General features: G+C 44.8%; 1 protein-coding gene across 1 annotated transcript; it reads left to right on the top strand.

Annotated features, from left to right (window-relative positions):
* The first annotated feature begins 4,562 nt into the window (after window positions 1-4,562).
* LOC125716786 (neuromedin-U receptor 1-like) lies at window positions 4,563-12,706 on the top strand. The gene is made up of 2 exons (XM_048989527.1): window positions 4,563-5,474; window positions 12,218-12,706. Exons 1-2 carry the CDS (start codon window positions 4,589-4,591, stop codon window positions 12,601-12,603), a joined length of 1,272 nt encoding a protein of 423 aa, XP_048845484.1. The 5' UTR covers window positions 4,563-4,588; the 3' UTR covers window positions 12,604-12,706.
* Window positions 12,707-12,938: the final 232 nt, after the last annotated feature.

The raw sequence follows: 12,938 nt of genomic DNA, 5'->3' as shown, positions 1-12,938 counted from the left end.
CAACCTTCGGTCCTTCAGTGCACAGGCTAGCAGATTAAAGTAGTTATTTAAAAAGCAAAACACTCCAGCCAAATCTCACAAATCCCACAGGACAGTAACGTCATTCTGGGATGACAGCTCATATGAATGAATATCAGCCAAGTAAGAGCTGAAATGTCACAGTGAATGTTACAGTAATAATAAGGAGAATAACAAGAGTGATTATTATTAATAATGATTATATTATTATTGTTGTTGTTGTTAAACTATGGCCTTATATGCGACATACGCAGATCTGTGTGTTTGATTCCTGTCTGCTGGCTGTGTGTGTGAGAGTTTTCACTTTACCATCGTGCTCCTGTAGGTGTCCTCCCACAGTCCAAAGAATTGCAATATCGGTGTTTGTAAAAATGCCCACACGTGTCAGTGTGTGCAGTCTGCTGGTGCCCCCTCCCTCGTGTCTAGTCTTCAGGCTCTTACAGTTACGCGTTTCTTACCTAGTGGGCGTCGTGGTGGGTCACTGGGTACCCCTGTGAACTTATACATCCATGCCGCTTCGGGCTCAGTGCGCTTGGGTTGCGAGGAGCAAGTTCTCCCCATGTCTGCGTCGGTTCCTTCCGTTGGTTCCAAAGGACCCTGTGCTTCCAGACGAATCAGGCACATGAAATTGACTAAATGTACGTGCGTGCAGCGAAGCGCTGGTTCCCCATCCATGACTTCCCTTGCCTCACAGGAAAGAGAAAACTATAGCAATACTGACTTGTTACACTAATGACCACCATGTGAGCAGAGAAAAAAAACACAAGCCTTTAGTTTTCATTCTTTATTTCTCATTCTTTACATTCCTCACGCATTTGTTTGCAATCGCTGTTGACGCTGCTAAGGGTAGCTGATCTGGAGCCGTATGTATTTTTATATATAATATACATGGCTGAATGATGTATATACACAAACAGGTGTATATATTGTTTGCTAATTTTAAATATTTTATTGTTTGTATGTTGGACGTATGACTGATTGTCATAAGTGTGAATGGAGAGAAGATGCTTTTCCTTTATTTTTTTTTTATTTGTCTTTTCTTAAAATCAGATTGCATGCTAGTCTCAGAAAACATTCCATGGTTATTATGCATTTCAAGGCACAGAGATGTATTTCCACGTGTATTTCCTTATATGGTGAGAAGACAATGAATCTTCCGTTCCCATTCTTTAGTGTTCATTCTTTAGCTTATTATTTAGTTCTAGAATGCGAGTTCAGAGATACCATCTTCTATGAGCTAGAGGAATCATTACCCCTGGACTCTGCCTCACTGAGAAACTTTCCTCGGACGTGTGCTTCAGTTTCTCGGTTCCATGCTAGTCGGCTCACAGCCACTTACCGTGTTTATACCTTGATGTCGCAGCTCTGGTCTGGCTCAAGAGGCGAGGCAGCCTTAGCGGACCGAAGCAGCTAAATGCAGCAGCTTTCAAACACCATCTCCACTTGTTCGGAAAATCAATACGCTCGTCCAAACTCGTGGCGTTTGGCCACACTATAAATTCATCACATTCATGTCCGTGTCCAGCTGCCAGTTTCTGAATATTAGAGAAAGCCAAGGTGAAGTATAAGGACTGATATACTGTAATATCTCACAAATCAATCACTGCTTCTTCATTATATAGCTGCAATGCTTCCCCAATAGTCCCATAACATGCCATTTGACAAACTGGCTTCACTAAACTGCCAATAATGTGTGGTAAGTGTCCCCTGCGATACAGTGGCATCCTACTCAGTTTACACCCCTCCTTACACCCTGTGCTTCTTGGGACAAGTTTCACAGCTAATTTGGCAACTTTGTAACGCATGATTACTTGGGGCATCGATGGAGGAAGCCTTAAACTCATCTTTTAAGGTACATGTCACCCAATTCTCCTGCTATTCTCTTGAGCTGAATGCATAAAACAAATGGCTAACATGAAATTGCAGTATATTAGCTAGACTAACATGCTAACACTGAATCTCCAAACTAACAAACAAAAAGCCATTGTTGACCACTAAAGAGCAAAGAAATAGCAGGTAGTAACAGAAGCACATGAAGCCTAAACAAAGTTAGCGTCCCAGCTGGGGGACTGTAAATATCCTCAGAACAGACAGCTCTTTGTTATTGTTCTACTGCTCTATGCACCAAAGCCATTGTTCTGTTTATGTCTGGCGTGAGAGGAAAGGAATTAACCTGGAAACTTCGGACACTGGCAAGACCGAAGACAAAAAGCAAAAACACGTGTGGATTAAAATGCACGTGACGCATGACCGTCGTGAAATATACGCGCCGACTCTCAGCATGCGTAAAGCTAAAGCAGGTGATTTGCGGGCAGTGACTGACTGTGCAATTCTGGCTAAGCAAATCTTATTATTGATTATATATTATTCCTCTTGCTTTATTGAAAAATCCCCACAGGCTAAGTTGTTCTGTTAATGGCTCTAAGAGCTGAAATACGTACCCAGAGACTAAAACTACCCTTTTTTCGGAATACAGGAGATTTGATTAAAATCTGTATTTATAAAAAGGCTCTTACTAGACCCACAAAAAAAAGAAAACGTTTGCTTATATATGACTTTTCCAGAAAGAGCTGACTGACTCTTTTGTATGCAGTCAGTCATGTGTTTCATTTGGAAAGTGAGGGGGTGACCTCCATGTACCCTGACCACATGTAACCTGCTTCATGCAACATACCATGTAGAAAACGTTTAACAGCATATCAACAGATCGAACATCCCATCCAATGACAACTATTTTAGTCCTCATTTGTACTGGGGGGGAATTGACATGGTTTGAATTAGTGACTGACAGGGGAGAGGGTAGTTTGAGGGCCAATCAGTTTTCAGCTGAGTCAATGCCCCAGTGGTCCCGCCCCTGTATATTCCCATGGAACACAGATTGGGTGGGGTAGGTCTCAGACGTCACTGATATCTCGCCCAGTACATCCTCTCCATGGCTGCTGGCATCATGTTTCGGGAGACGGAAACGCCAGAGCGAAACAACCACAGAAGCACTTTCCTTCACCGCTGACGTGCGTCCTGACTGCAGAGAGCACCAATCACACAACGGTATCAGGAATGGACACGGTTATTAATATTGCGGGTGGGCATTGTAGGGCTTTACTGGGGTAAACTATTACTGCTTTACTGGAGTCACTATTAATGCAATTTCACCGCTTTTCCCCAAAAGTACTTAGAATTTGACCCATTTATACAGCTGGGTATTTTATTGGCGCAAATCCCATTAAGCATTTAGCCTAAGGGACCGTAGCTGGGCTCTTCTGGGACTCGAACCATCGTCCTTCTGGTTCTATTCCATTCAACATGGCCGCCACTGATGAGGCTAGGGGAGTTCGCCCTACAGGGGCCCCTAATGGCTACGGTCAGCACTCGTTACACCATCGCTAGCGTTTGGGGTTCCTTAGTCATGTGACACGTGAATCACAGGGGCTCAGTCACTTAACATGTCACAGATAAAAGCAAACGGAAGGAGAAGAGTCACTGAGGATGAAATCGCTGATGCTGAAGGATATTAAAATGACAGTTTGGCCCTTTTAAATGTTAAGCCATTAAAAACGTCATAATGTGCAGTTATAAACATAGAGGGGAAGACCTGGCGTTGTCACACTCTCATGAATCACCCCTAGTGCATAATCTCCTTTCCGAAAGGGGCACTCTGTTTCGGACGTTTTATACAGGTGATAAGCCAATGCCTGTACAAATGAGGCCCCTATTCCCTGGGGCTGCTGCCCGCCCCAGCAGGACCCTTCCGGATCCGGATCCACGTCAAGTTTTCACTGGCACCAGATCTGCTCCTTTGATTCATTTATGTGTTTTAATGTAGTAACAGAGTCCGGACACAGTAATCTTCCGGCATAACTTTGTCCAAATAACAGTAATGTTTAGCAAACTAGTACTTAATGCCACGTTTTTATTAATTTGTAAACACAATCATAATGCATTATAATGCATGCATAAAGCATTATAGGCATGGCTGTAAATGTTTATAAAAAGGCATAACACATTAGAGCCAGGGATTGACATAACTGGTACGCAAGTACACATTCACCCTTAAAAGTGATGCATGTGGCAATCGATTGTTGTAACAGCGCAAATACGTACATATTTTAAAGGTAAATGCATTCTTATGTACCAGTCATGTCAATCCCTGATTATAGCCATGTTTATTGTGTATTATGACTGCCTTATGAAGCTCTCATTTATAATGCACTATGAATACCTTCAGAATGCAGTACTATACTGACTATTATAATGCATTATAAAGGTACCTATAGTGCATTATAGATGAGAGCTTCATAAAGCATTCATAATGCATAATAAACTTGGCTATAATGTGTTGTGCCTTTTGATAAATATTTATAGCCATGCCTTTAGTAAAGCGTTTCTGATTTTTTTTTTCTGCTCTGCCATTTTTATTTTCAAAAAATGATTACAAAAAACTTCAACAATTAGCCCCAGTTTCCCCAATAACAAATATGCCCACAGCTTGTTATTTCTTTGCGAAATTCTGACCCCATTTCTTTCTGTATTGCTTTCAGCCACCCTTTCTTTCATTTGGCTGTTTTCAACCATGACAGAGCGGTATAACTGTTCTACAGACGCTCTCCCCTCATTGGTCGCAAGCTGTCAGGTGGGCGGGCCTTGCAACCTCACGACCCCGACCTCGAAGAACGTCAGCGTCGACCTGGCGGCCACGTGCGTGAGTCTGGAGGAGTATCTGCGGCGTCACTTGGGCCCGCGGCGGTCACCCGTCTTCCTGCCCGTGTGCGTCACCTTCCTGCTGATTTTCGTGGTGGGCGCAGTGGGCAACGCGCTGACCTGTGCTGTCATCGCCGGCAAGAAGGTCATGCACACGCCCACCAACTACTACCTGTTCAGCCTGGCGGTGTCAGACCTGCTAGTGCTGCTGATAGGGATGCCTCTGGAGCTGTACGAGATGTGGAGCAACTACCCCTTCCTGCTCGGCCAGTGGGGGTGCTATTTCAAGACGTTCCTCTTCGAGACAGTGTGTTTTGCCTCTGTCCTGAACGTGACGGCTCTCAGCGTGGAGCGCTACGTAGCGGTGGTTCACCCCCTCCGCGCCAAGCACGTGGTGACACGGGCCCACGCCAAGCGCGTGATCGCCGCCCTATGGGCCATCTCCATGCTGTGCGCTGTCCCCAATACCAGCATGCACGGCGTCAGCTCCCTGCCTCCCGTGCTGGACCGCGACCTCCCCGAATCGGCCATCTGCACCCTCGTCAAGCCCACCTGGATGTACAACCTCATCGTCCAGGTGACGATGGTCGTCTTCTTCTTGCTGCCCATGCTGACCATCAGCGCACTGTACTTGCTCATCGGCCTCCAGCTGAAGCGGGAGAAGATGCTGAGGGCTTTGGAGGCCAAGTCCAGTCTGGGCCGGGACAATTACTACAGCGTGCAGAGATCACGCCACAGGCAGATCACCAAAATGCTCTGTGAGTCCCCTCCTACTTTATGACCAAAATTAAAGAAACACTACGGATTTTTAGAAATTGCAGAACTTTATTCAGCTGTTGCACCAGTCTTTATTTAATCCCCCGATGCATGATATCTGTAGCATTCTTTGATTGCGTATAAACATTAAGACCAATATTCATATAGTAATTGTTAAAGCTCAATGCCAAAAATGTTCGCTGTTTCCACAATTTTGGTGACTAGTGTACACCCCGTCCCAAAAGTTTGCTTATATTGTGTATTCATGGTAGATCCAGACAAGGAAAGCAGATTGAGAACCAGCAATAGATCAACAGGATAACTCAACTGTGAAAACAGAAAGAGTCAGACCCCCTGTAGTCTGCAGAACTGCTTTAAGGGTTGACGAGTTGTGCATTCAGAGAGTCCATTCAACACAACACTTTTGTACCAAGCTGTTATTTTATTTAACGCTTGCACCTTTCCTTTTAGCCTTAACATGTCTGCCCATTCTCCTCGAACCACAGAATAACTGGGTGTCTTGGTTTAATGCACCATTATCTGTTAACTCTAGACCAGGGGTTTCCAACTCTGGTCCTGCAGAGCTACTATCCAGCATGTTTTCTATCCTACCCGACTTCTGATGAGCCACACCAGATCGCAGATAAAATACCAGGAACAGGTGCGGCTCATCAGAGGCCGGGTAGGATAGAAAACCTGTTGGATAGTAGCTCTGCAGGACCGGAGTTGGACAGCCCTGCTCTGAACGCTGTGGTTTGTGAAAATCCCAGGAATCATCATATAGATCATGTATGTTAGCTATTGTATTTTTTAGCCATACGGTAATTTAACCTTAGAACCTTATCTGCATGCTGTATATATTCAATTCAGAATTTGCAGGCGTAGACTGGTCACATTAGCAACCCACTGTATATAGTTATAATTTTCAAAAATGTTGCATATTAACTTTAGATAAATGACATTGTCCTATTCTTATAGCATCTTGGTATATGGAGGTGGGGTCTTGCATTAATTCTGGAGGTCTGATCTAACCTGGAATTATAAATTCCTGAACTTAGCTTGTTGGCTTTGCTGTCCCAATGTCCTGATAAATCCATTCAGACCAAGAAACCAATATCTGTGGCAGAAAAGGCAGATCCGTTTATTTTTCCATATAAACCAAACTCTTTATCAAACACCTTATTCCGCAGTCCTTATCAAACCCAGCCAAGAGAAGAAGATCAAGAGACCTTTCCAGAGAAAAAAACACATCGTCCTTGAGTCCTCCCTACGTCGTAGCGTTATCTCAGAAATGTGGCCCCATATTTTCAGTGCATCTCAAAATATCCCTTGTTAACCAGTTGGCTACTTCTACCAGAAGGATTTACTGTTCCCGAGTCCGTGTCAAGCCAGGCTCATTACTGATCCGGCTGCAGATGCAAAACCTACTGCAGCAATGTGGGAAATTTGGCAGTGTTCACAACACAGGCTTAAAATCACAGAAGAGTTCATAATTCTCATAAACAGAAAATGCTGATTTCTGGGTATGAGTTATAGTCTGAAGGTAACCCTATACACATCCACACTATTCAAGCTGCATTTTCAGTATGTAGGAAGTATCCTGCATAAAGGAAGCTTTAGGTAGCATTTTGCCATGGCGACCAGCTAATGTTTGTGCTCTCTGTGAAATGAAGCCGCTAATTAACTAATTGATGAGCAGGTTAATAATTCATTAGTAGCAGGTAGCGCCATAAAGGGGGAGGGGGAGGGTTAGACAATTCCAAGAGCCCCTGAATGACATGGACCCCCAAAAAAATTGGAGCATAATTGGACTGGACTATAGATACCTTCATAATTCTTAATTCTTATACTGACCGTTATAATGCATTATGAAGGTATCTATGGTGCATTATGAATGAGAGTCTCATTGCAGCTTATGAAGTGTTATAATCAACACTATAATGCCTTATAACTGTCAATAGAAGATGCTATAATGCTTTATCAATTCTTATACCGACCGTTATTGTGCATTATTATAAAGATCTATAATGCACTGTAGATGACAGCTTTAGGTAAAGTGTTACCGAAAACCGAAAACTGTATTAAATAAAACTTCCTTTGTAATCATATTTTACTTAATACATTAAAAAACATTATTCTGAGAAAATGGTCCACAGGCATCGCCGGACTGCCAAAGGGCTCCAGGACAAATATGGTTAGGAGACCGTGGCGAGGGGCTCTACCAGAGACCCCATCAAAGTACATCATATCACACCCTGTCCTGACTTCCCCCCCCCTTCACAGCGCCCCTGCCTGTGGTCTAAAATAACTCGGACATTGTCTACCCATTAGACCAAGCTGTACACCATGGTCCCAGGCAGGGCTCCTCGCCGGCGTTTATCTCCGCATTGCTACGCTCACATTGTGAGGCTCTCAGGAAGAGCTACAGGTGGATTTTCTCCCCCATTAGCCGCTCGACAGCTCGGCATTTACGACCAGTGTCACTCCCCCCAATAACCACAACGTGGCCTCCTTAAAGACGTACTCTCCAGAGATTCAGACATCAGAAGATGATCACTTGTATGTGTGACCCTTTATCAAAACGTTTCCATATTGCCACTTATAAGTGAATTTAATTTAATATGCAGTTGAGGGTGTGCCCTACCCTGTGTTTCCAGTTATGGATTCCAGTATTACCATAACCCTGTACTGGTTAAGTGGAAATGGAAAACTGGATGGATGGATGGATGGATGGATGGATGGATGGATGGATGGATGGATGGATTGTTTTAAACTCCCAGGTCTTCCATATATCCCCAGATTCCCCTCCTTCTTATTTCTTTAAAGGTTTGTGTCTCTTTTGCCTTGTGGCAAATTAGTAAGACAGCAAAGGCTTTCATGGCCAAAGGTTAGGAAAGAGGGAGTCAATCCGCAGGAGACGCGCTTCAGCATGTGACTGATAATACAGACCGCAAACTGCAATCTGTGCGGGAGCAACTGGGCTTATAATAAACGAAGCTCCACCTTTTATTATGAAGTGCACTGATGCAGAAATGCAGGCTGCAGTGGAGATAAACACTGGTTGCTACCAAACACCGGCATCCATAAACTGAGTATTTATAAGTGGAAATCCAAAAAGGAACACAGTGAAAGCTGGGACATGCATAGAATAATGGCGGGTTTCCCTACCCACAGTTCAGTGAACAGGACACTAATAGGGCAAGGTAGCGCGGCATTGTGGGAAATAACATACCTACAATCGTGCATTTGAGCAAGAGCCTAGTAAGTGGCTGGCATGGGGCCTGAGGTTTGGAGGTTCATGGCTAGATCAGTGTTTCTTAATTCGGTTCCATATTTTTGCTCCCCACCGGGCCCTGAGAGGGAGCAAAAACATCGACTGTCTGTGGGACCCCAAGGACCAGATTGGAAAACACTGGACTAGATGACTTACAGTCGTGTCTTTTCATTGTGTGATTGTGGAAATCCCTGCCTCATTACCTGTACAGAGGTTCATGGTAGCCCTTTACTGTATAAGGCAGTGTTTTAGGAAGCCAAAGACAGTGCATGTTTTTGCATCCTCCCAGCTCCCTGCCAGACCGTCTATCTACACGTGCACTGTATACAGGTCCCTGAGGACTGGATAGGAAATCATTGGGATAATCAGTTTCTGAAGTCACACATTGTTAGAATCGGCTGCTCTGAAGATCTGGCCCAACAGGCTTTAGAGCGGGGAGCCCCTTTAGGGTCCGGCACAGGATGAGCTGCTGTGTGGGGAAGCCAGCTCTCTCGCCACCGGCTGAAGCAGAAGCCTCTGATCCAGCTTGTAGAGTCACTTGCGAACTAAAAACCCCTCCAGGCACAAGACGGGGGACGGGAAGACACGCTGTGTGGTGCACATTAGGGTTTGATCTTCTTGCATGTCAAAACCAGGCAACAAGAGCACCTCCACGACACCTCTGTGAGGCGATTTTGCTTATTAAAGCAATACTGCACCTTCAGCAGCCCTGCTACAGAATTATAAATGTGCTGATGCGGTTCACGGCATCTCCAGACTACCTCATGAATAGGGAATCATCTACTATTGAAGAGATCCACTCTTATGCCCCTCCTGAGTGCTGAGAAAATTCCCACCTTGTTTTTTTATTTGTTTATTAATTGATGTGTCTAATTAAAGGACAATACATTGTCCTAGTGCTGCAGTATACTAGCCCAGTGCCGTAATATACTGGCCCAGTGTTGCATTATACTGACCTAGTGTCACAGTATACTGGCCTTGTGCCACAACATACTGGCCTAGTGCCACAACATACTGGCCTAGTGTCACAGTATACTGACCTAGTGCCACAACATACTGGCCTAGTGTCATACTATTCTGGCCGAGTACTGCAATATGCTGGGCCAGTGTCACAGTATAATAGCCTAGTGTCGCAGTATACTGGGCCAGTGTCGCAGTATAATAGCCTAGTGCTGCAGTATACTGGCCCAGTGTCGCAGTATAATAGCCTAGTGCTGCAGTATACTGGCCCAGTGTCGCAGTATAATAGCCTAGTGCTGCAGTATACTGGCCCAGTGTCGCAGTATACTGACCTAGTGTCGCAGTATAATAGCCTAGTGCCACAGTATACTGGGCCAATGTCGCAAAATAATAGCCTAGTGCCGCAGTATACTGGGCCAATGTCGCAAAATAATAGCCTAGTGCCACGGTATACCGGGCCTGTGTCGCAATATACTGACCTAGTGTCGCAGTATACTGGCCTAGTGCTGCAAAGTCCATCTACCCAAGAGCACCTCAGTCCAACTGAAAATTGTCCACATTAACCAGTGAGTTTCGATCGATTTCGATGGCCGCGGCACACATCTGACCAAGGGAAACTGGAGGGTTCCAGCTACAACTAACACATGATTATCCCTTTGGAGTCATGGATCATAATCTCTTTTTAGAAGCAAGTACAGCAACTGTAATTCTGTGCCAAAACTTAGCCTTAGGCTCCATCCCAGCAAGGAAATATGTGCAATATAATCTGATCATGCAATATTAACAAACAATGAGAAAATAGCTCTATTAATATTGAACAGGAGCTCCTTTTAATTGCTAGTTAAGAACAAGACAATATTGTTTCTTCTTTTTAGAGACTCAGCAGAAAGCTCAGGTATCACTGGGAATATACTGGTGGCTGTTTCTTGGCATCCGTTTCTCTGACTTCTTTGCCACACTGTTACCAATCTCATTACAAGGATATTTTACCCCGTTTTTCCCGTGTTTACAAAAAAGGATTTATTTGGCAGGTTCCTGCTAAAAATACATCATGACAAAGGAAGACCTGGCTTGTGAGCTTCGGTTGTGCCTAATTTCCATATCGGGGAAAGCGGCGGTAATGGTCCCGTGTGAAGACCATTAAGTGGCTCCGCGAGTGCTGGAGAAAGGCAAACCTGCTAGCAATGCTTTTATTACTCTATTTTACTTTGCAGGCACTAATGTATTGCAAAGATGGCTGCACGTGGACTGATGTATATTGTTCTTCCTGTGCCGCATCAGTGTTGCGTTGTTCCCTTCAGGCCCAATGATGTATTTATATTAACCCCTAATTACAGTCTCTTTATGTAAGCTGGTAGAAATTGTCTTTGGCAGTTCAGTCACAATTAAATGCTGGATGTCATGTAAGTTGTTCAATAGCATAAACAGTAGAACCATAAAGGTGAAATATTTGATGCCGAGTAACCTCCCGCGAACTGAGTATGTTTTCTGTCGAACGCCGGGCCTGCATTACACGCTCTACAATTTCTGTAGTCCGCTCATCTGTAACAATGGCAAAATGGATAAAAGCATTTTCACCAGAGTAATTTGCAGCCAGTCTAAAACAGTTTGCCTTCAGAGCGTTTTGTACAGGGACGGCATGATTCACCGACTCACGTCAGTGCACCGGTATTAAAGTTCACAACGTGACTGCCCAAATTAAAAAAGTGTGCACTGGATACAATTTGGGACTAACTCGGGAGACATCGTTTCTAACATGTTTGCATAGATAATATTCGATTTATTAATATACAATTATTAGCGGAGGACCTGTGCTGTTGTTATTTAGAAAAGTGACAATTTTTGAGCAATAATTTTACATTTAGACTGATTCCTCTTAAACTTACATTTTTTCGCATCGCATCATATCAAGTTGAATTGCATTGTGTTGAATCAGATCATGTGGAGTCGCGCCGCATCGTATCACGTAGTAGTTGCTTCATATGTATCTGTAATGTATCAGATTGTTGCCAGTGCATCAAGTTGTGTATCACATGGGCCTCAATGATGGAGACATTTGTCCTAGTTTTGTAGGGACTGATTTTTATCTATGACTTTGTGCATGCGAGATCCGCTCCAATTAGGAAGGGGAATACAGTCACATGACGCAGGGAAGGGCGGGCACAATGGGGATTCTTCTGGGTTTGACTAATGGAATACATGAGAGAGTGTGAAACAAAGTGAAATGATATGTGTCTTGGGAAGTTTAGTAAGGACTCGGCACGTGGTCTGGGACAGCGGACTAGCCGAAGGTTTCAGTTGGTTTGACCTCAGAACTTCAATCAATCAATCAATTAAGCAATTAATTCACAAAAATAGTGCTGGAGATAATTTGCAGGGGGGGAGGGGTTAAGTGAAGATTAAGGCATGGAGATTAGGCCTTATGCCCCCGGCGAACATCAGGACCCTGCAGAACCTCCAGGTTCTCTGCCATCGTACGTTCTACACCTGGGCTTTGTCTCCGCCCCGCAGGCGTGCTGGTGGTGGTGTTCGGGATCTGCTGGGCCCCCTTCCACGCGGACCGCCTCATGTGGAGCTTCATCGAGGACTGGACCGAGTTCCGGCAAAAGATGTTCGAATACGTCCACATCCTTTCCGGTGTTTTCTTCTACCTGAGCTCCGTCGTCAACCCCATCCTCTACAACCTGATGTCCTCGCGCTTCCGCGAGATGTTCCGCGAGGTGGCATGTCGGCGCCCCCGGCACCGGTACTCCCCGAGCGTGACCCGTGACACACGGCTGACCCTGCGGAGCACCGTCTGCGAGGGCCACCCCGGACTCGGCGTGCCCATCTCAGACGGCGAGGATTGCGTCAAGTATGTGGACTATCAGCAGGACCAGGAGACCACCATGGCGTAGGGGGAAGACACAAATCTTCCAGCCCATTATCACTGAGTCCGAACAGGGCCACGGAGACAGTAGCCTTTCATTGTAATGCCAGCATTAAATATATGAACTAATTAATAACACTTAACCTTTTCAGGTGTAGATAATGTACTGATTAGGCCACTTCCCCGTCAACGATGACGTCGTTTCCTATCTAAGGAATGGCTTTAATTAATAAGCAGAGTGGCAGGACAGAGAGTCTTTAAACACGGACATTAAAATTTTTCATCAAGTGTCGCCGCAGACTCAGCAAGCACCCGCTTCCTCTCGAACTCCCCGAATCGCGATCAAATGCATTTCTCTTCCAC

This window comes from Brienomyrus brachyistius, chromosome 21, assembly GCF_023856365.1.
Source record: "Brienomyrus brachyistius isolate T26 chromosome 21, BBRACH_0.4, whole genome shotgun sequence".
NCBI classification, from domain to species: Eukaryota; Metazoa; Chordata; class Actinopteri; order Osteoglossiformes; family Mormyridae; genus Brienomyrus; species Brienomyrus brachyistius.
This window is presented reverse-complemented; position numbering and strand designations above follow the sequence as displayed.